This window comes from Bombina bombina, chromosome 4 (assembly GCF_027579735.1).
Source record: "Bombina bombina isolate aBomBom1 chromosome 4, aBomBom1.pri, whole genome shotgun sequence".
Classification (NCBI taxonomy): Eukaryota; Metazoa; Chordata; class Amphibia; order Anura; family Bombinatoridae; genus Bombina; species Bombina bombina.
In genome coordinates this window covers 443,088,944-443,112,611 of record NC_069502.1, presented here as the reverse complement: position 1 = coordinate 443,112,611, position 23,668 = coordinate 443,088,944, and the positions used below count along the sequence as shown (strand labels likewise).

At 41.0% G+C, this 23,668-nt stretch overlaps 1 protein-coding gene across 4 annotated transcripts in view; it reads left to right on the top strand.

The window, feature by feature from the left end:
- Positions 1-23,668, top strand: part of RUBCN (rubicon autophagy regulator) — a 222,708-nt gene that overhangs the window by 53,275 nt on the left and 145,765 nt on the right. For all 4 annotated transcript variants that reach the window (XM_053710291.1, XM_053710290.1, XM_053710289.1 and 1 more), the window contains exons 5-9: positions 658-764; positions 6,595-6,736; positions 7,888-8,340; positions 10,907-10,990; positions 17,780-17,895. In XM_053710291.1, the coding sequence (XP_053566266.1) occupies positions 658-764; positions 6,595-6,736; positions 7,888-8,340; positions 10,907-10,990; positions 17,780-17,895 (902 nt within the window). The remainder of the gene's footprint in view (positions 1-657; positions 765-6,594; positions 6,737-7,887; positions 8,341-10,906; positions 10,991-17,779; positions 17,896-23,668) is intronic.

Genomic DNA, 23,668 nt, shown 5'->3' with positions numbered 1-23,668 from the left:
TCACTGTGCGTTGAGACAATATAGACATATGTCCTCTTCCAGGTTGATTCATAACATTTCCAGTTGACTGGAACTTCTTAATTATTGCAGTGATGGTGGAAATGGCATTTTCAATGTTTTTGCTATTTTCTTATAGCCACTTCCCATTTTGGGATGCTCAACAACCTTTGGCTGCACATCACAGTGATATTTCTTGGTCTTACCCATTGTGATGCATGATTAAGCTTTGGCCTAAGTGTTGCTTCATATTTATACCCCTGTAAAACAGGAAGTCATGGTTGAACAATTTTCCGTTCTTAGTCACCCACGTGTTCTAAAAAATGTAAAATATCAATGGGAATATACTTCAAATATATTTTTCTCATATGAATTCATAGGGGTGCCAATAATTGTGCCACACATTTAACAAATACTTTTTTATTAGTTTTTTTTTTTTTTTTAATAAAACTGTGTTGTGTTTGCAATTGTTTGATATCCATATGAGCGGAGTATTAGATCAAAAGGTTAAACAATAAAGACAATTTTTCACAGCCTTCTTTGCTCATATTTACCAAGGGTGCCAATATTAGTGGAGGGCACTGTATATATTATTTGCACATTTGTTATATTATGATAAGACCGCCGGAAAATTCTGACTGTCCATGTCTCTTTCTTTAGATAGTGCCTTCCTTTTGAGCAGTGCACACGTGACAGCCATGTTCCAGTGCCTGGAAGCCGTGGAGCAAAATAACCCCAGGTTACTGGCTCAGATAGACACATCCATGGTGAGTCACTTGGATTCTTTTCTAAATGTTTTATATAGTGTGACTAAAAATGGCAGACGTTCCCTACGTTAATAAAAAAAAAAAAAAAGTGGTGATGTAGTATCTAAGCAAAATATCTCTCTATCCTTTGTGTGATTACCATGCCTTTTTTTAATGAAGAATATTTCAAATAATTGCATTACTGTGTGGCTAATTGTATATCTACATATACAGTGCCTTGTATAAGTATTCAGAGTCCCTTTAAAAATTGTTGTTTGTTTTTTTTAGTTTACAAATTATACATACATGGAAAAACAGGTTCCCTAGTTGTGAACCTTGTCCTTACGTGACTTGTTAAATGGAGCTCAAAATCCTTCTTAAAGGGATACAGAACTAAATTTTTCTTTCTTTTGTGATTCAGATAGAGCATTAAATTTTAAGCAACTTTCTAATTTACTCCTATTATCAATTTCCATCTAAAGGGGGGGGGAGAGAGTCCACGGCTTCATTCATTACTTATGGGAATTAAGAACCTGGCCACCAGGAGGAGGCAAAGACACCCCAGCCAAAGGCTTAAATGCCTCCCCCACTCCCCTCATCCCCCAGTCATTCTTTGCCTTTTGTCACAGGAGGATGGCAGAGAGGTGCCAAAGTTTCGGAGGTCTCTTATGGAGAGTTCTACTCTTTGCTATGGGACGGGAGTTTAAGTAGCCCTAACAAGCCTTTCAGTTGAGGGCCTGGGTGAAAGTTAGAGTCCGGAGATGCAGGGAGAGCTCTCCTCTTCGACACCATCCCGACTCATATTAACAGCTCCTACAGCAATCTGCGATGACGAGTTTCTCAGACTTCTTCTTTCTCAAGTACATGTCAGGAGCGATGCTACGACCTGTCACACTTGAAGGGCCGTGTTCCTGTTCCACGGCGTGGATTCTGCTAAGATTGTTTCATTTTTTATTATATTGATAACACAGAAGACAGGGCCACAGTGTGGCACCTTTTATCTTTATAGAATCAAGGGTTAATATTCCTGGTAAGGGGATTATTGAACGGGGGGGTTATACATGATATTCTTGTGTCATTGCTGCATTATGTACGGGATGAGGCTCTGGCAATGTGGTGGAACTTACAGGTTAATTTCTGGGAGTTTTTTGGTGCGTTTTCTCCTTTTAGGCAGGGTCGGTCCTGTTAGGGCTTTACTTCCGGTCTGATCTGCGACGGAGGAGACAAAGCATTTGCTGAAGCAAGTGCTTGCTACTCTGTAGGTTCTGGAGCCGAAGCTTCCGGAGGAACCTACCATTCCTAAGCTGTACAGGGTGTTTGAGGACAGGGTGGTGTCCCAGACCTTCCCGGTTCCTGTAAAGATGGCAAAATATTATAAAGCATGAATGGAAGCGATTAGGTTCATCCTTTTCTCCTAATTTTAAAAAGCTTTTCCCGTTCCAGAGGCCCAGCTTGAGCTGTGGGGAACCATTCCCAAGGTGGATGGGGTTATCTCCACTCTCGCTAAGCGTACGACTATTCCTCTAGAGGATAGCTCGTTGTTCAAGGAGCCCATGGATAAAAACTTGGAAAACATGTTAAGGAAAATGTTTCAACACAAGGGGTTTATTTTTCAACCGGCAGTGGCCGTCGCCGCGGTTGCCGGTGTGATTCTCTGTGCGAGATGATTGAGGGTGAGCCCTCTTTCGAAGAAGTTCAGGAAAGGATTAAGGCTCTGAAGGTTGCCAATTCTTTCATTTGTGACGCCAATATGCAGATGGTATCAGGTTTTTCCGTTTTAGCCCGCAGGGCGCTGTGGCTAAAATCTTGGTTGGCAGACATGACTTCTAAGCTGAGGTTATTGTCCCTGCTTTTTCAAGGTAAGATTTTGTTCGGTCCAGGCCTGGACTCGATTATATCAACGGTTACGGGAGGCAAGGGTGCCTTCCTGCCCCAGGATAAGAAGGCTAAGCCTAAGGGTTCTAATTTTCGTCCCTTTTGCGCGGACAAGGCCCAACGCCAGCAGCCCGCTGCGAAGGCGAACCTACCTAAGGGAGCGTGGAAGTCTGCTCAGGCTTGGAACAAGTCTAAGCAGAACAGGAAGCCCGCTGAAACAAAATCGGCATGAAGGGGTGGCTCCCGACAGGTTTATGGACTGAGTAGGGGGTAGATTGTCTGTCTCTTTTTTTCTCTGACGCCTGGTTGCAGGATGTTCAGGACCCTTGGGTTCTGGAGGTTGTCACCCAGGGTTAAAGGATAGGGTTCAGGTCCCTTCCGCCCAGGGGCAGATTTCTTGTTTCAGACCTGTCTTCAAGGCCGGAAAAGAGAGAGGCCTTCCTAGAGTGTGTGAGGGATCTATCATCTCTAGGCATTCTCGTACCAGTACCCCATGCAGAAAGGGGTCTAGGGTACTATTCAAATCTGTTTGTGGTTCCAAAGAAGGAGGGCACGTTCCGCCCGATTCTGGATTTAAAGTGTTTAAACAAGTTCCTGTCCGTTCCATCGTTCAAATGGAAACGATCAGGTCCATTTTGCCTCTAGTTCAAGAGGGGGCAGTTCATGACCACAATAGACTTGAAGGATGCCTAACTGCATGTTCCAATTCACAGGGACCACTTCAAGTTTCTCAGATTTGTGTTTCTGGACCAACATTTTCAATTTGTGGCCCTTCCCTTCGGTCTGGCGACGACTCCAAAAGCTGCTTTCAGTGGCCAGATCCAGGGGTATTGCGGTGGCGCCCTACCTGGACAACATTCTGGTTCAGGCGACATCCTTTCATCTGGCAGAACTCAAGGGCTCTGCTTCTGTTACTTCAATCTCACGGTTGGAAGATTAATTTCGGAGAGCTCCCTGGTTCCCAGCACCAGGGTGGAAATTCTGGGCACGATACTAGACTCAGTGTCCATGAAAATATTCCTCACAGATCAGCGACGCAGGAAGATTGCGTCCACGTGTATTGCCCTTCAGTCCTCAAGGAGTCCCTCAGTGGCTCAATGTATGGAGGTGATTGGGCTCAAGGTCTCCAGCATAGACGTCATTCCATTCGCAAGATTTCATCTCAGACCTCTTCAACTGTGCATGTTGAGGCAGTGGAATGGCGATCATTCCGATCTGTCACAGCTGATATCCATGGATGCGCGGGCTCGGTCTTCCCTCTCTTGGTGGATCTGTCCGGTCCAGTTGTCCATGGGGACATCCTTCGTGAGACCATCCTGGGAAATTGTGACCACGGACGCGAGTCTGACGGGATGGGAAGCTGTTTGGGGTGCCAGGATGGCAAAGGGAAAATGGTCTCAGCTGAAGTCTCTTCTTCTGATAAATATCCTGGAACTGCGAGCGATATACAACGCTTTGAAGGCGTGGCCCTGTCTGGGGGAATGCAACTTCATCAGGTTCCAGACGGACAACATTACCTCGGTGGCATACATCAATCACCAGGAGGGTACGAGGAGCTTCCTAGCAATGAGGGAGGTGTCTCGGATTCTGGAGTGGGCGGAGACCCATGGTTGTTACCTCGGTGGCATACATCAATCACCAGGAGGGTACGAGGAGCTCCCTAGCAATGAGGGAGGTGTCTCGGATTCTGGAGTGGGCGGAGACCCATGGCTGTTAGATTTCAGCGATCCACATCCCTGGAGTGGACAACTGGGAAGCGGACTTTCTTAGCAGGCAAACATTTCATCTGGGAGAATGGTCTCTTCACCCCGAGGTGTTTGTGGAGATTTGTCTCAGATGGGGGACGCCAGAAATTGATCTCATGGCGTCCTGATTGCAAACTTCCCCGAAACGGATCAAGGTCGAGGGACCCCCAAGCGGAGCTAATAGATGCGTTGGCCGTACCTTGGGAGTTCAGTCTAGTGTACATTTTTCCTCCGTTACCACTTCAATCCTCGCATAGTGTCACGCATAAAGCAGAAGATAACGTTGTCCATTCTGATTGCTTCTCGTGGCCGCAGAGAACGTGGTTTGCAGATCTGGTGGAGATGTCATCCTTTCCGCCGTGGAGGTTACCCTGTCGCAGGGACCTGCTGGAACAGGGTTCTTTTCAACATCAGAATCTAGATTCTCTGAGGCTGACTGCGTGGAGATTGAACGCCTAGTCTTAGCCAAGAGAGGTTTTTCTGAAACCGTGATTGATACTCTAGTTCAGGCGAGGAAGCCAGTCACTTGACACATCTACCATAAGGTGTGGAGAGTTTACTTGTCCTGGTGTGAGAGACATGGATATCCTTGGCACAAGGTGAAGGTATCGAGGATTTTGTCTTTTTTCCAAGAGGGTTTGGAGAAGGGTCTTGCCGCTAGTTCCTTGAAGGGACAGATCTCGGCTCTATCAGTGTTGTTCCATAGGAAGCTTGCTGAGCTCCCTGACATTCAATCCTTTGTTCAGGCCCTGTCTTGAATCAGGCCTGTGTTTAGGCAGTCTTCTCCACGGTGGAGCTTGAATTTGGTTCTTAAAGTTTTACAGAGGACTCTATGTTTGAGACTATGCATTCTCTTGAGATAAAGATCCTGTTTTGGAAGGTTCTGTTCCTGTTAGCCATTGCATCGGCCCGCAGTCATGAGCCCCCTTATCTGGTGTTTCACGTGGATAAGGCTGTTCTTCGCACTGGCTTGGGATTTCTTCCCAAGGTGGTGTCTGACCGTAACATCAATCAGGAAATAGTTGTTCATTCTTTGTGTCCTAGCCCCTCTTCTTCTAAGGAGAGGCTACTTCATAATCTGGATGTGGTTCGTGCCTTGAAGTTCTATCTTCAGGCGACTAGGGATTTCAGACAATCTAACTCTCTTTTTGTAGTCTATACATAGAAGCGCAGGGGTCAGCGGGCCTCTGCTACTTTGTCTTTTTGGCTGAGGAGCTTGATACGCCTCGCCAATGAGTGGCTTCATCTCGGGCCTTCAAAAATGAGGCTTCTATGGAGCAGATTTGTAAGGCAGCTACCTGGTCCTCCTTGCATACTTTCACAAAGTTTTACAAATTTTACGTCTTTGCTTCTGCGGAAGCTATTTTTGGGAGAAAGGTTCTACAGGCTGTGGTGCCCTCAGTTTACGGGTCCGCCTTTACCCTCCCGGTTTCATTCAGTGTCCTCTAGAGCTTGGGTATATGTTTCCCATAGTAATGAATGAAGCCGTGGACTCTCCTCCCCTTTAGATGGAAAGCATAAATTATGCTTACCTGATAATTTAATTTCCATCGTGGGGAGGAGAGTCCACGGCTCCCGCCCGTATCTCCGGTGGGCAGCCCTAAATTTAATGTTTTCTTCTGGCACCATTTATACCCTGATATTTCTCCTACTGTTCCTTGTTCCCTCTGCAGAATGACTGGGGGAGTGGGGGAGGTATTTAAGCCTTTGGCTGGGGTGTCTTTGCCTCCTCCTGGTGGCCAGGTTCTTAATTCCCATAAGTAATGAATGAAGCCATGGACTCTCCTCCCCACGATGGAAATGAAATTATCAGGTAAGCATAATTTGTTTTCTCTTCATTCTCTTGGTATCTTTATTTGAAAAAGCAGGAATGTAAGCTTACGAGCCAGCCCATTTTTGGTTCATTTAGCCACCAATCAGCAAGCGCTGCCCAGGAGCTGAACCAAAAATGGTCTGGCTCCTAAGCTTACATTCCTGCTTTTTCTAATAAAGATACCAAGAGAATGAAGTGAAATTGATAATAGGAGTAAATTAGAAAGTTGCTTAAAATTGCATGCTCTATCTGAATCATGAAAGAATTTTTTTTTTGGGTTCAGTGTCCTTTTAAAGCTATAACCATTTCCCAAGTCTACCTTTCACAACCTCATTTTTCCTGAAGGTCAGTTTTTAATCTGCAATATTATTTATTATTTTTACTTTAATCCTGTACCATGTATTTGTTTTCTGATCAGCTTGCTGGCAAAAGAGAATTTTCACTTACAGGGAAGAGCTTGAGCCTTACAGCCTTGCCTGGATCCACCCATATCTTACACACAGACAACCCCAAATACACAATGTATGGGTCTCACAGTAACCTACAAGTGCCTCATACTGGTAAGAGATATTTTCTGTATTGTGTTTTTTTGTGTTGCAGTACTGGGTTATGGGACCATGGACTATACATATATACATAGATAGAATGGATGTCATTCTTAGACAATATAAACAATCTACTGTAAAAGATTATTTTACTCATTTTTGAAAATCTTCTAATGGTTGCCCGATACAAACAATATTTATTTTTCATTGTCAAATGACTGTATAGATAAATAGCTACAATGGATAAAAACCTAAGTGTATTTATAATATGTTAGCCAGTAGTTCACATCATGCTCAGTTTTTATTTAAATGAAGAATGGCAGGTCAATGAAGCTATACCATTAGTACTATTTTTTTATTGTAAACCTCATTTAAAAAATTTTTTCCAATATATCTTTTTATTGTTTTCAAACAAAATTATGAAAAAGAAACAGAAACAGAAATATATCTTATACAGTGTACATATGCACCTACAGGTAGGTGTTAACAGCAAATACAAACCTCATTTAAATTTTATGTTTTTAATAGTATTTTTATCCATAATTCTAAATATAGCCTATGGTAATTATAAGTATGATTTTACAGTTGCCTTTGATCAAAGAGCTTTACAATCAGAGATATTTCTCCAGTTATTTTGTTATCATAAAACGTTAAATCGGTAAGATTTAAAGTAGATTTCCTAGTCTAAAGTTATTTAGCTCCATAAGATAACAATGGTGAGATTTTTATGTGTGCGGAATTCTTTGTATTAGTAAATGATGGCTACTGTGTCCTCTCCAGAGGAAGACATTTAGAGCACATCCTATTCCACTGTCTGTTTTTGCTGGAGGCAAATGCTTTATTGTAATAAGTTGCTCTTTAAAGCACAGTTTGGGGTGTTGCCACTTTAAAGAAAAAATAGTTCCATTTGTTCACAAATCTAAGCTTAGGGGCACCTAAGGTGACTGAGTAATTGCCTGTTCTAGGGTAGGAATATCCTGATATCCTTTTATATGTGAGGACAGTGCTGGAATTCATTGGTCTTCTATATGTAATTGATAACCTTGATTCTCTTTTACAAATCAAGAAGCTTACTATAAAAACATTTTACGGTATTTAAATTTTTGTCATAAGATGGACTGTGCATTATTTTAAATTGACACATAGTTTATTTATAATTCTGACAGATCAGCAGAACAACCTGTGTAAAATACATATCTCTTCATCCGAGGAGATACTCCCTCTTGGTGGTCCTCCTTCCCGTGACTTGTCTCCCCGGGAACCCTTCTCTCCAGTAAGCGAAATGAGCATCAGCACTTTGACCAGCCAAAGTGAGGAAGCCGCTAGTCAAGATGATCCTCACAGTGAGGGAGATGATGGTCCTGAGTATTTGGCAATCGGCAACATGTGCAGGCGCACATCCAACCAGAGCAGTGGCAATTCAAATTACTTCCCTGGCAGCACCCAAAAGTTAGATGTGCAAAGTCCCAGCACCCTGGCTTCCAATAGCTCTTGTTTTCTCACAATCCCTCGCCGCTCTAGCTTTACAGAAGGACAGACAAACCAGAGACAGAGTCATACCAAGAAGAGTCACACACGCTCACATTCCGACACCAACATCTGCTCTGGATTTTCTCAAGGTAACAAAGTATTACCATTACCTTTAACTATTCTGTCCTACTGTTGCTGGGACGCTGCTTGTAACAAGCACTAATAGATATCTAAAACCTTCATTAGGTCTTTCAGTTTGCAGAGAATTGTTGTTTTTGTTAGTATTTCCCACACCTGTATGCAGTTTTAATTATGAGTATACGTTACTAATATCTGCTGACCTGAATGGATTTTCATTTGGTGACTGTTTTATTGTAAAGTTAAAGTATTACATTTAACTATCATTAATATTGGTGAGACAACACTTTTGAGTGCCTTATAGAAGTCAATAAGGTGACAAGCAGATGGAGGGCTAAGGAGCATGTCTGGATGGGTAGCCCTCTGCAGATGCTATTTGTTTTGCTAACTTCTTTTCTTGCTTTAACCCTTTGGCTGCTGACACTAGGAGGTGGGAGGAATATCACCATTATAATGGAAGAAGCTGCTGCAGGTCTGGCAAGAATACTTTGCATAGCTAACATCCATATTAAATTCTTCAGAAGCACCGGTGACGCTAAAAACATAATCTCCTATTTTAGTTTTTTCCCAATCTGATTTACTATTAACCTGAGGTAATTAGCTTGAATGCAGGTTTCCTAGGCCAAATATTAGCTTTAAAAAAGGAATTTAGTTGCCACTGGTTGACCCTGCACATTTTGAGCAAGAACATTTTTCTTAATGGAACATAGTTGTCAGAATGGTTTATCACATGATAGCAGATCCTGAGAGGAAGCAGTAGCGCAAGAGTGAGCTGCTGTAGAAATACAACATAGAGCGTGTGGTGCCTCTCTTATTGGCTACAACACTCACACTTTTCAAAGGTGGCTGGGGCAGCGATTAGAAAGACTGGTAAAAAAAATAGTTTTTAATGATCACACTTACTATTTCACGTATTACCACCATGCTTTATATAGTTATGTAAACATCATATTTAAAACGCTGTAAAGCTTTGATTGTACTTAAAGGGCCATAATACCCAAATGTTTAAACACTTGAAAGTGATGCAGCATAGCTGTAAAAAGCTGACTAGAAAATATCACCTGAACATCTCTATGTAAAAAAGAAAGATATTTTACCTCAAAAGTTCCTCAGTAGCCACATCCCATTGTAAAGGATTTCTAAGCAGCATATTAGTATGTCTGTCCCGGGACAGCTGAAAGGATGAGCCTCGTGCACTCTCATGTTATTTCCCTATTCAGTGTAACAATGAAATCTCATGAGTTAAGTCAAATCTCATGAGATCACAGTAAAAGAGTTCATGACCTCAGCACTGCTGATGCTGATTGGCTGCTGTTCATTTATTAATTTTTTTTTTTTTTTTTACCTGCAGCTGGGAGCAGCTGAGTATAACTTTTTACACAGAACTTACTCTGCTGAGCTGAGGAGATTGTGAGGTAAAATATCTTCCTTTTTTACATAGAGATGCTCAGGTGATATTTTCCTGTCAGCTTTTTACAGTTATACTGCATCAGTTTCAAGTGATTTAGCATATGAGTATTATGTCCCTTTAACTATCACTTTAAAGCCCACAGCGGCCTAGATTATGTTTCAGCTGTAAATTGAATTACTCTTTACTAAGAACACAACTCTTCCTTAAAGCCTTTGTAAACTTTGATCATTCATGCGATGTAGTATTATTTATACTACAACTTTATTTAAAAAGAGATTTGAGACAACATTAACATTTAAGGAACAAACAGAGATGTTTTCCATTTATATATAAGAATGGGTAATAAGCATAGAATTCCAAGTTTCAATCTACATATATTCCAAGAAAGAAAATATTGAATAAAGGAGGGTAAGAGGGGGAAGAAAAAATAGTCAACAGTTTTAGAACAAATATGGCGTAGCCAATTAGCATTAGAATAGAATTGATTTGCAATAATTGTTTTTTCAGTCTTAAGAGCAAAGACATATGTGATCTCAAAAAAAGATTGTTATGATAGTTGTGTAGTATTTTTTTTTTTAATACTTTATGATGTATTGGAGAGAAGTGGGGATAATGCAGAATGCGGTTAAATGCATAGTCTAGGTAGTAATTCTAGTTGTGCGCATCTGAAGTTTCCTTTCTCATTTTTGTTAGGCACCGGTGCTTCTGTAAATCATATTAATGTTTTGCATGCACATTTATTTCCATTCCATCCTATATGCTGAATCAAACATCCCTCAGATTGTTTCCAAACTGTTTTATGGTAATTTAAATTGAATGTTTAAAACATCTGTGTTTTTTATACTGTAATCGTTTTGCCTTCCTTATTAATTCCATTCAGTTGTTTATTCAGTTGTTTATTTTATTGAACCTATTTTAGAACTGCTCGTTTTTACTTTACTTTTAGGACCAAATATATTATAGATGTTTATAGTGCTCAGGGCAGAAACTGATATTGGCTTACAAATGTGTGTGCAGTACAGGGCACATTTCTGCGTATCTCTGTGTTGTGCCGCTTTTGACACTTGATTGGAGAATTTTGTGTTAATGTTTTCCTCTTCTGATTAAACTGAATTAAGAGTTTTCAAACTTATGATAAACCCTTCTTTCTTTTCTTTATTTTATAGAATCCCATAATGACTTCTGCATGGGGAGTCATTCAAGCCTTAAAAGCAAAGCCAATACAGTCAGCAGTCCTTACATAGAATATGGTGAGTGTGTCTCTTCTGTAACAAACACACCTCTCTGCTGCAGCATGTCTCACCTTGTGTCAGAAGACAGCTCATAGATTGCAACTATATGGCCATAGAGCTACATAAGAAGATTGTGTTTTAAAGGGATAGTAAACCCCAAAATTTTATTTTATGATTCAGATAGAACATACAATTTTAAACAACTTTGCTATTTAATTCTATTATCAAATTTTCTTCATTCTCTTGTTATCCATTGCTGAAGGGACAGCATTGCACTACTGACTGGAAGCTGAAAATATCTATTTAGCCAATCACAAGATACAAATGTGTGCAGGCACCAATTAGCAGCAGCTCCCACTAGTGTATGATATGTGCATATTCATTTTTTAACAAGGGATACTAAGAGAACAAAGCACATTTGAAAATAGAAGTGAATTTTAAAGAGTCTTAAAATGACATGCTCTATCTGAATCATGCAAGTTTAATTTTGACTTTCCTATCCCTTTAATAGACAAATGAAATGTTCAGAAGCTGAAGGGTGTTAAAGGGACATGGAACCTAAACTTTTTCTTTCCTGATTCAGATAGAGCAATTTTAAACAACTTTCCAATTTATTTCTATTATCTAATTTGCATTGTTTTCTTGGTGCCCTTTGTTTAAAAGCATACTTAGAAACTGGGGACTAGCTGCTGATTGGTGGTTGCACATATATGCATCTTCCCATTGGATTGCTGATGTGTTCAGTAGTGCATTGTTGCTTCTTCAATAAAGGATGTATGAGAATGAATCAAAATTGATAACAAAAGTAAACTGGAAAGTTGTTTAAAACGGTATGCTCTATCTGAATCATGAAAGAAAAAAAAGTGTATTTCATCTCCCTTTTAAATACATGTAAAATAGATACAAATAAAATGTGTATCTAATTAGGATGAAAACTGTTTTTAAAAAGACACATTTGTCCGAAAATTCGAGGCTCTCCTGATATACAACATTTTATTTCCTAAACTTTAATGTAGTTGCTCATATACAGGCAGATTACAAGTTGTGTGTTCGTCTTTTAACACTGAAAACATGGTCATTTCAGCGTTAAAAGTCTTGTCGGTATAGCTGTAACGCAAGCCTTTTAGCCTGTAACGCAACGTCAGTCCCGCACTTGTAAAAATGACATTTTCCATCTAAAGGGGAGGAGAGTCCATGGCTTCATTCATTACTGTTGGGTATTTAGAACCTGGCCACCAGGAGGAGGCAAAGACACCCCAGCTAAAGGCTTAAATACCTCCCCCACTTCCCTCATCCCCCAGTCAATCTTTGCATTTCATCACAAGAGGACGGCAGAGAAGTTCATCAACCACCAGGGAGGTGCGAGGAGCTCCCTAGCTATGAGGGAGGTGTCTCAGATATTGGAGTGGGCAGAGTCCCACAGCTGCTCGCTTTCAGCGATTCACATTCCAGGTCTGGACAACTGGGAAGCAAACTTTCTCAGCAGGCAATCCTTCCATCCGGGGGAATGGTCTCTTCACCCCGAAGTGTTTGCGGAGATTTGTCTCAGGTGGGGAATGCCGGAGATAGACCTCATGGCGTCCAGACTCAATTGCAAGCCACCCCGATACGGGTCGAGGTCCAGGGATCCCCAGGCAGAGCTAATAGATGTCTTAGCGGTGCCTTGGGGGTTCAGCCTAGCTTACATTTTTCCACTGTTACCACTTTTACCTCGTGTAGTGGCACGCATCAAACAGGTGCGAGCTTCGGCCATTTTGATTGCTCCAGCGTGGCTGCGGAGGACGTGGTTTGCGGATCTGGTAGGGATGTCATCCTCTCTGCTGTGGAGGTTAGTTACCCTATTGCAGGGATCTGCTGGAACAGGGGCCCCATCCATCATCAAAATCTCGATTCTCTGAGGCTGACTGCGTGAAGGACTTGCTTGTCCTGGTGTGAAAAAGCATGGATATCCTTGGCACAAGGTGAAGGTATCCAGGATTCTATCTTTTCTCCAAGACAGTTTGGAGAAGGGTCTTGCCGCTAGTTCCTTAAAGGGATAGATTTCGGCATTGTGAGTCTAGTTGCATAGAAGACTTGCTGAGCTCCCCGACATCCAATCCTTTGTTCAGGCTCTGTCTAGAATCGGGCCTGTCTTTAGACAGTCTGCTCCCCCATGGAGCTTAAACTTGGTCCTTAAGGTTTTGCAGAGGGTTCCGTTTGAGCCTATGCATTCCATTGACATTAAGATTCTGTCCTGGAAGGTTCTCTTCTTGTTGGCCATTGCGTCAGCATGCAGAGTATCTGAACTGGCTGCCCTGCAATGTGAGCCGCCTTATCTGTTTTTTCATGCAGACAAGGTTGTGCTTTACACTGGTTTGGGATTTCTCCCCAAGGTGGTGTCTAACCGAAACATCAATCAGGAGATAGTGGTTCCTTCTTTGTGTCCTAACCCTTCTTCTTCTAAGGAGAGGTTACTTCATAATCTGGATGTGGTTTGGGCCCTGAAGTTCTATCTTCAGGCTACAAAGGATTTTAGACAATCTACATCTCTCTTTTGTGGTGTATTCTGGGAAGCGCAAGGGGGAGAGAGCCTCTTCTACTTTGTCCTTTTGGTTGAGGAGCTTGTTTCGTCTGGCCTATGAGTCAGCGGGACATGAGCCTCCTTAGAGGATTACGGCTCATTCAACTAGAGCTGTGGCTTCTTCTTGGGCCTTCAAGAATGAGGCCTCTGGAGCAAATTTTTAAGGCGGCTACCTGGTCCTCCTTACACACTTTTGCAAAGTTTTACAAAATTGACGTTTTTGCTTCTGCGGAAGCTGTTTTTGGGAGAAAGGTTTTACAGGCTGTGGTGCCTTCAGATTAGGGTCCGCCTTTTCCCCTCCCGCTTTCATTCAGTGTCCTCTAGAGCTTGGGTATATGTTCCCAACAGTAATGAATGAAGCTGTGGACTCTCCTCCCCTTTAGATGGAAAACATAAATTATGCTTACCTGATAATTTCGTTTCCATCGAGGGTAGGAGAGTCCACGGCTCCCACCCGTATCGCCGATGGACGGACCTAAATTTCATTTTCATCTGGCACCATTTATACCCTGATGTTTCTCCTACTGTATCCTTGTTCCCTCGGTAGAATGACTGGGGGATGAGGGAAGTGGGGGAGGTATTTAAGCCTTTGGCTAGGCTGTCTTTGCCTTTTTCTGGTGGCCAGGTTCTAAATTCCCAACAGTAATGAATGAAGCCGTGGACTCTTCTCCCCTCGATAAAAACAAAATTATCAGGTAAGCATAATTTGTTTTTTTTATGGGACTTCCATAGTGCAGCCATTACAAGTTTTGCGGTGAGGCTAAAAAGCTTGCATTACACCCTATACCGACAAGATCCGTACTGCCATCTGAGAGCAGTAGTTATGAGTTTTACGCAATAAAACTGTTACATAAAACTCATAACTAAAGTGTTACAAAGTAGACTAACACCCATAAACTACCTATAAACCCCTAAACCGATGCCCTCCCACATCGCAAATACTATATTAAAGTTATTAACCCCTAATCCGCCGCTCCCCGACATCGTCACCACTATAATAAAGTTATTAACGCCTAAACCGCCGCCCTCCCGCATCGCAAACACTATTTAAATATTAACCCATAATATGCTGTCCGCCCACATCGCCCCCCACTATACTAAAGTTATTAACCCCTATTCCGCGGCTCCCTGACACTGCCGCCACTATAATAAACCTATTAATCCCTAAACCGCAAGCCCCCCACAACGAAATATACTAAATTAAACTATTAACCCCTAAAACGAAAGCCCCCCACATCGCAATAAACTAATTTAAGATAGTAACCCCTAAAAGTAACGCCCCGCTAATTTAAGATTAAAATTACAATTTCCCTATCTTAAATTAAATTAAAATTTACCTGTCAAATTAAAAAAACTAAGTTTAAACTAAAATTAAACTAACTACCAATTAAAGACAAGTAAAATACACATTAAAAAAATCCTAACACTACTATAAAAATTACATCTTACATCAAATTGTATCTAATTACAACAAAAAATACTAAATTACAAAAAATAACAAACAAAATTATCAAAAATAAAAAAGAATTACACCTAATCTAATAGCCCTATAAAAATTTAAAAGCCCACCCAAAACAAAAAAAAACCCTTGCCTACAATAAACTACCAATAGCCCTTAAAATGGCCTTTTGTAGGACATTGCCCTAAGTTAAACAGCTCTTTTACCTGTAAAAAAAATACAAAGACCCCTCCAACATTAAAACCCACCTCCCAACCAACCCCCCAAAATAAAAAAACCTAACTCTAACAAAAAACCTAAGCTACCCATTGCCCTGAAAAGGGCATTTGTATGGGCATTGCCCTTAAAAGGGCATTTCGCTCTTTTGCATTGCCATGAAAAGGGCATTTAGCTCTCTTAAGAAATGCCCAAACCCTAAACTAAATAAAACCCCCCACCCAAAAAACCTTTAAAAACCTAACACTAACCCCTCTTTAGGTACTCACAGTTGCTGAAGTATTGCTTGAAGGATCTTCATCCAGATGGCATCTACTATCTTCATCCCGGCTGTGTCTTCTATTTTCATACCGACGGGGCGGAGCGGGTCCATCCTGAAGACATCCAGCGTGGACATCCTCTTCATACGGTCGTTGCCGTATACTGAATCTTCAATGCAACTGAGCCTTTTTTTAAAATGGCGTCCCTTGCATTCCTATTGGCTGATTTGATTTTGGAAATTCAAATCGGCCAATAGGATGAGAGCTACTGAAATCCTATTTGCTGTTCAAATCAGCCAATAGGATGAGAGCTACTGAAATTCTATTGGCTGATTTTTACAGCCAATAAAATTTCAGAATCTCTCATCCTATTGGCTGTTTTGAACAGCCAATAGGATTTCAGTAGCTTTCATCCTATTGGCTGATTTGAATTTCCAAAATCAAATCGGCCAATAGGAATGCAAGGGACGCCATTTTGAAAAGGCTCTTTTGCATTAAAGATTCAGTATATGGCGGCGACCGTATGAAGAGGATGCTCCGCGCCGGATGACTTCAGGATGGACCCGCTCTGTGCCGTCGGGATGAAGATAGTAGATGCCGCCTGAATGAAGATGGAGCCGCCGGGATGAAGATCCTTCAAGCGGGACTTCAGCCTTTTAAGGGCAGGAAAAAGAGCTAAATGCCCTTTTAAGAGCAATGTTCATACAAATGCCCTTTTCAGGGCAATAGGTAGATTAGGTTTTTTTTAGTTTGTGTTTTTTTTTTAGATTAGGGGTTGGGCATTTCATAAAAGAGCTGAATGCACTTTTAAGGGCAATGCCCATACAAATGCCCTTTTCAGGGCAATGGCTAAATTTAGGTTTTACTTTATTTTTATTTTGTGGGTTTGTATACTGTTAGGTAGTGGTTGTTTCGTATTGTAGCAAAAGAGCTGTTAACTTTAGGGCAATGCCCTACAACAGATAGATTAGGCTTTTTTATTTTAGGGTGATTTTTTTTTTAAACAGGTTATTAGAATAGGAATATATATATATATATATATATATATATATATATATATATATATATATATATATATATATATATATACACGTTTGTTATTTTTTTGTAATGGTACTTTTTTGTATTAGTGTAAAGCAGCTTAGGTTTTATTTCACAGGTAAGTTTGTATTTATTTTAACTAGGTAGTTAGTAAATAATTAATAACTATTTACTAGTAACTAGTCTACCTAGTTAAAATATATACAAATTTACCTGTGAAATAAAAATAAAACCTGAGCTAGCTACAATATAACTATTAGTTATATTGTAGCTAGCTTAGGTTTTATTTCACAGGTAAGTATGTATTTAGTTTTAAATAGGTATTATTTAGTTAATAATTGTAACTTTAATTTAGCTCTATTTTAATTATGTTAAAGTTAAGGGGGTATTAGGTTTAGAGTTAGCGTTATGGTTAGCTTTAGGGGTTAATAGTTTAATTTAGGTTGTTGCAATGTGGGGGGCTGGCGGTTTAGGGGTTAATATGTTTATTTAGTGGTAGTGATGTGGGAGGCCAGAGGTTTAGGGGTTAATAGCATTATTTATTGTCGGGGAGCGGCAGAATAGGGGTTAATAGATTTATTATAGTGTGGGCGATGTTGGGGTGCAGGGGAATAGGGGTTAATAACTTTAGTATACTGGCGGCGATATCGGGAGCGGCAGATTAGGGGTCAATAGATTTATTTCGGTGGTGGCAATATCGGGAGCAGCAGATTAGGGGCTAATAACATTATGTAGGTGTTGGCGATGTTGGGGGCAGCAGATTATGGGTGTTTAGACGTGGGGTTTATGTTAGGATGTTAGTTTTAAACGTAACTTTTTTTTCCCATAGACATCAATGGGGTTGCGTTACGGATCCTTTCATACCTCGCTTCAGGTGTTAGTTTTTTTTCTAACCCGCTCTCCCCATTGATGTCTATAGGGAAAGCGTGCCGGCTGTTTCAAAACTTGTAATGGCAGCTCAATGGAGTGTGAAATAACGCAACTTTTGTTGCGTTTGTTAAATACCCCGTTGCGCCCATAACTTGTAATTTAACTGATAGTTTACTGTGTATGCAATATACTTATGGTGTGGGAAAAAGGTTGCTAGTCGTCTTAATGTTAATGTACTCAAAAGCTTGTTATTCTCATCTGCTGCAATTTTTTACCAGTTCAGGACTAGTAAAAAAAAGAAATAAATTCTGCCTCTATCATGTTGCAGGTTTGATACTAAAAGGAACAAAAGAGACATCTAATAGTGAAGCATGGATTTTGTTTCTGTTTTTTCCCTGCAGACAACACTCAGCATTTAGATGTTGCAGAGGGGATATTTCGGAGGCCATCTAAAGGACAGTCATTGATCAGTTACCTTGCTGAACAAGATTTTGGTAGCTGTGCTGATCTGGAGAAGGTAAAGTGGAGCTTTGAATGATTGTTTCATCAGTAGTAGCATTATTAGAGTTCCTTTGCAGCCCTGAAACACAAAACTGTTTGTCTTGTATATTATACACATGTATATATATTTATCTATTTGAAACAATAGAATCTGGAACCATAACACACAGTGGCTGTGATTACAAGTGGAGCACAAAAATAGTAGTGCTTAAGTTAAATGAATAGCACTCTTATTCTTGTGCCCAAATTACAAGTTGAAAGGAAAATGGTGGCTTTTAAGCCAAAACCTCCAGCATGCTAAGATCTAGAGGTCGGATAGCGTGGCTGTGCTAAATCGCTCAATAGACTTCTATGGGGCACTCTGCAAATAGTCAAATCCTGGTTTTTGCTCAAGATCTAACCCAAAGGTGCATTAAATAGAATAGAAATATAGTTTTTTTTTCTTCACAGAGTATTAAATGTTACTTTATAATGATATACAGTTGTGCTCATTAAGTTTACATACCCTGGCAGAATTTATGATTTCTTGGCCATTTTTCCGAGAATATGAATGATAACACAAAAACTTTTCTTTCACTCATGGTTAGTGTTTGGCTGAAGCCATTTATTATCAATCAACTGTGTTTACTCTTTTTAAATCATAATGACAACAGAAACTGCCCAAATGATTCTGATCAAAAGTTTACATGTCCTGGTGATTTTGGCCTGATAACATGCACACAAGTTGACACAAAGGGGTTTGAATGGCTATTAAAGGTAACCATCCTCACCTGTGATCTGTTTTCTTGTAATTAGTGTGTGTGTATAAAAGGTCAATGAGTTTCTGGACTCCTGACAGACCCTTGCATCTTTCATCCAGTGCTGCACTGACGTTTCTAGATTCTGAGTCATGGGGAAAGCAAAAGGATTGTCAAAGGATCTGTGGGGAAAAAGGTAGTTGAACTGTATAAAACAGGAAAGGGATATAAAAAGATATCCAAGGAATTGAGAATGCAAATCAGCAGTGTTCAAACTCTAATCAAGAAGGGGAAAATGAGGGGTTCTGTTTGATAACATACTGCATACATCTTGCCATCAATTCTGACCAAATTTCCTGTGCCTTTGTAGCTCACACATCCCCAAAACATCAGCGATCCACCTCCGTGTTTCATAGTAGGAATGGTGCACCTTTCATCATAGGCCTTGTTGACTTCTCTCCAAATATAGTGTTTATAGTTGTGGCCAAAAAGCTCAAATTTGATCTCATCACTCCAAATGACTTTGTGCCAGGAGGTTTGAGGCTTGTCTCTGTGCTGTTTGGCGTATTGTAAGCGGGATACTTTGTGGCATTTGCGTAGTAATGGCTTTCTTCTGGTGACTCAACCATGCAGCCCATCTTTCTTCAAGTGCCTCCTTATTGTGCACCTTGAAACAGCCACACCACGTGTCCTGTATTTCACCTGAAGTTATTTGTGGGTTTGTCTTTGCATCCCGAACAATTTTCCTGGCATTTGTGTCTGAAATTTTAGTTGGTCTACCTGACCGTGGTTTGGTTTCAACAGAACCCCTCATTTTCCACTTCTTTATTAGAGTTTGAACACTGCTGATTTGCATTCTTAATTCCTTGGATATCTTTTTATATCCCTTTCCTGTTTTATAAAGTTCAACTACCTTTTCCCGTAGATCCTTTGACAATTCTTTTGCTTTCTCCATGACTCAGAATCCAGAATCGTCAGTGCAGCACTGGATGAAAGATGCAAGGGTCTGTCAGGAGTCCAGAAGCTCATTGGCCTTTTATATACACACACTAATTACAAGCAAACAGATCACAGGTGAGGATGGTTACCTTTAATAGCCATTCAAACCCCTTTGTGTCAACTTGTGTGCATGTTATCAGGCCAAAATCACCAGGGTATGTAAACTTTTGATCAGGGTTATTTGGGTAGTTTCTGTTGTCATTATGATTTAAAAAGAGTAAACACAGTTGACTGATAATAAATGGCTTCAGCCAAACACTAACTATGAGTGAAAGAAAAGTTTTTGTGTTATCATTCATATTCTCGGAAAAATGGCCAAGAAATCATACATTCTGCCAGGGTATGTAAACTTATGAGCCCAACTGTATATACATTGTGTGTATACATACTGTACTGTGCAAAAGTTGTAGGCAGGTGGGAAAAATGCTGTAAAGTAAGATTGTGTTTATAAATAGAAATGTTAATAATTTTATTTTCTTCTACAAGATATGACGAGTCCACGGATTTCATCCTTACTTGTGGGATATTAATATCCTGCTAACAGGAAGTGGCAAAGAGCACCACAGCAGAGCTGTATATATAGCTCCTCCCTTCCCTCCACACCCAGTCATTCTCTTTGCCTGTGTTAGTAATATGAAGAGGTAAAGTGAGGTGTTAGATTCTTCAATCAAGAAGTTTTTTTATTTTATAAATGGTGCCAGTGAGTACTATTTTTCTCAGGGGGAAATAGTCAGTCTATTACTTCCCAAAAGGAGTGGATACATCTTATTTTCTGCCCTGATGTTGATGATCTTGGCAAACATTATCTAAGATCCATGATGGTTCCCACAGCACAGCTGAAGGTAGTGTAAGAAAATCTTCAGTGTGGAGAACAGTGTCTTGCTACAAGCAGCATTGAGGTGTGCTCAGTCTATTGTTTCTGGGGAGACTTGATGCATCAGAACAGGCTGACATTTTTCCCTATGGGGAAGGGTAAGCAGTATACACCCTAGGAAAGGAAATGGTGTTCCTGGAATCCCTTTATATTATTTGCCTAAATATGTAAAAATAACTTTGAGGCTTATTTTGGGCTGGACGCTGGGAGTTGCGGTTTAAGGGCCTGGCCTGAAGGAGGGCAAGATTACGATATTTTCTACCCTCACAGGGAGTGTATGCAAGAGGGATCATGGCTTATGTGTTTTATTCAGTAGACATGTTGTTTTTACTTACGACCCATGCGGGTCTTAGTTAGGCTGAGAGTAACGCCCACAGTGGACGGGGCCTATTTTCGTGCGCTCAGACGCGCAGTATCTTCCGGATCGCATAGCAAGCAGAGGCTGGAGCTCTGGTGGGGCCTAAGTTGTCTCGGCCTACAAAGGGATGATTCTCAGTCTGAGGAGAATCAGGGTATACCGCTAACTTCTCCCCAAGCGTCACAACTTTTAACGCCCACCCAAGCGATGCCTGGTTCTTCAACTGCATCTAATTAATTTACTCTGCAGGATATGGCTGCAGTTATGTCAATTACCCTTACAGAGGTATTATCTAAGTTGCCAGTGTTACAGGGCAGACGCAGTAGGACAGAACAGAGATCAATGTGAATGCTGAGTCCTCTGATGCCTTGTTAGCTATTTCCGATGTATCCTCACAGGGATCTGAATTGGGGGTCCAGGGAACTTCTCTCTGTGGGGGAACTTTCCGATTCGGGAAGTGCTTTACCTCAGACGGATTCGGACGTCATGTCCTTTAGATTTAAGCTTGAACACCTCCGTCTGTTACTTCGGGAGGTTTTAGCGACTCTGGATGACTGTGACTCTATTGTGGTACCACCAGAGAAATTATGTAAGATGGACAAATACTTAGAGGTACCTGCTTACACTGATGTTTTTCCGGTTCCTAAGAGAATCTCAGAGATTATTAAGAGGGAATGGGACAGACCGGGTATCCCCGTTCTCGCCCTCTCCTAATTTCAAAAAGATGTATCCCATATCTGATACTGTTCGGGACTCTTGGCAAACAGTCCCTAAGGTGGAGAGAGCTATATCTACCCTAGCGAAGCGTACAACTATTCCTATTGAGGACAGATGTGCTTTTAAAGACCCCATGGATAAAAAATTGGAGGTTCTTCTAAAGAAATTGTTTATTCATCAGGGTTTCCTCTTACAACCAACGGCCTGTATTGTACCAGTTACCACTGCGGCGGCCTTCTGGTTTGATGCTTTAGAAGAGTCTCTTAAGACTGAGACTCCTTTAGAGGATATTTTAGATAGAATTAAGGCTCTTAAGCTGGCTAATTCTTTTATCACAGATGCCGCCTTTCAGATTGCCAAATTGGTTGGCTAAGAATGCCGGATTTGCTATTTTAGCGTGTAGAGCGTTATGGTTAAAATCTTGGTCTGCTGATGTGTCATCTAAGTCAAAGCTTTTGGCTATTCCTTTCAAGGGAAACCCCTATTCGGGCCTGACTTGAATGAGATCATTTGTGACATCACGGGAGGTAAGGGTCATCTCCTACCTCAGGATAGAACTGCTAAACTGAGGGGTAAACAAAATAATTTTCGTTCCTTTCGGAACTTTAAAGGAGTCCCCTCTTCTTCCTCTTCTTCAGCCAAGCAGGAAGGGAATTTTGCTCAGTCCAAGTCCGTCTGGAGACCCAACCAGGCTTGGAACAAGGGTAAACAACCCAAGAAGCCCGCTGCTGCTACCAAAACAGCATGAAGGGGCTGCCCCCGATTCGGGATCGGATCTAGTAGGGGGCAGACTCTCTCTTTGCCCAGGCTTGGGTAAGAGATGTTCAGGATCCTTGGACACTGGAGATCGTGTCCCAAGGGTATCAGCTGGAATTCAAAAGTTCTCTCCCAAGGAGGAGGTTTCTTCTTTCACGATTGTCTGCAGACCAGACAAAAAGAGAGGCGTTCTTACGTTGTGTAAAAGACTTCTCTACTATGGGAGTAATTTGTCCCGTTCCAAGACTGGAACAGGGACAAGGGTTTTACTCAAATCTTTCTCCAACATAGGTGTGTCCGGTCCACGGCGTCATCCTTACTTGTGGGATATTCTCTTCCCCAACAGGAAATGGCAAAGAGCCCAGCAAAGCTGGTCACATGATCCCCCCTAGGCTCCGCCTTCCCCAGTCATTCTCTTTGCCGTTGTACAGGCAACATCTCCACGGAGATGGCTTAGAGTTTTTTGGTGTTTAAATGTAGTTTTATTGCTTCAATCAAGAGTTTGTTATTTTAAAATAGTGCTGGTATGTACTATTTACTCTGAAACAGAAAATAGATGAAGATTTCTGTTTGTAAGAGGATGATGATTTTAGCAACCGTTACTAAAATCGATGGCTGTTTCCACACAGGACTGTTGAGATGAAGTAACTTCAGTTGGGGGAAACAGTGTGCAGACTTTGCTGCTTGAAGTATGACACATTTCTAACAAGACTTGGTAATGCTGGAAGCTGTCATTTTCCCTATGGGATCCGGTAAGCCATTTTAATAACAATTTATAAAGGGCTTCACAGGGGCTTTAAAGACTGGTAGACATTTTTCTGGGCTAAAACGTTTGTTTTATAAGCATGTTTAAATGGTTTGTGACTCTGAGGAGTTGTTTTTATCTGGGAATTTTGATAATAAAAACGGCAGGCACTGTATTGGACACCTTTTTCACTGGGGGCCTTCTCTAGTCATAGGCAGAGCCTCAGTTTCGCGCCACTAATGCGCAGTTGTTTTTTGGGAATCAAAGCATGCAGATGCATGTGTGAGGAGCTCTGATACACTGAAAAAGCGTGCTGAAGGCGTCATTTGGTATCGTATTCCCCTCTGGGCTTGGTTGGGTCTCAGCAAAGCAGATACCAGGGACTGTATAGGGGTTAAATGTAAAAACGGCTCCGGTTCCGTTATTTTAAGAGTTAAAACTTTCAAATTTGGTGTGCAATACTTTCAAGGCTTTGTGACACTGTGGTGGAATTTTGGTGAATTTTGGACAATTCCTTAATACTTTTTCGCATATTCAGTAATAAAGTGTGTTCAGTTTAAAATTTAAAGTGACAGTAACGGTTTTATTTTAAAACGTTTTTTG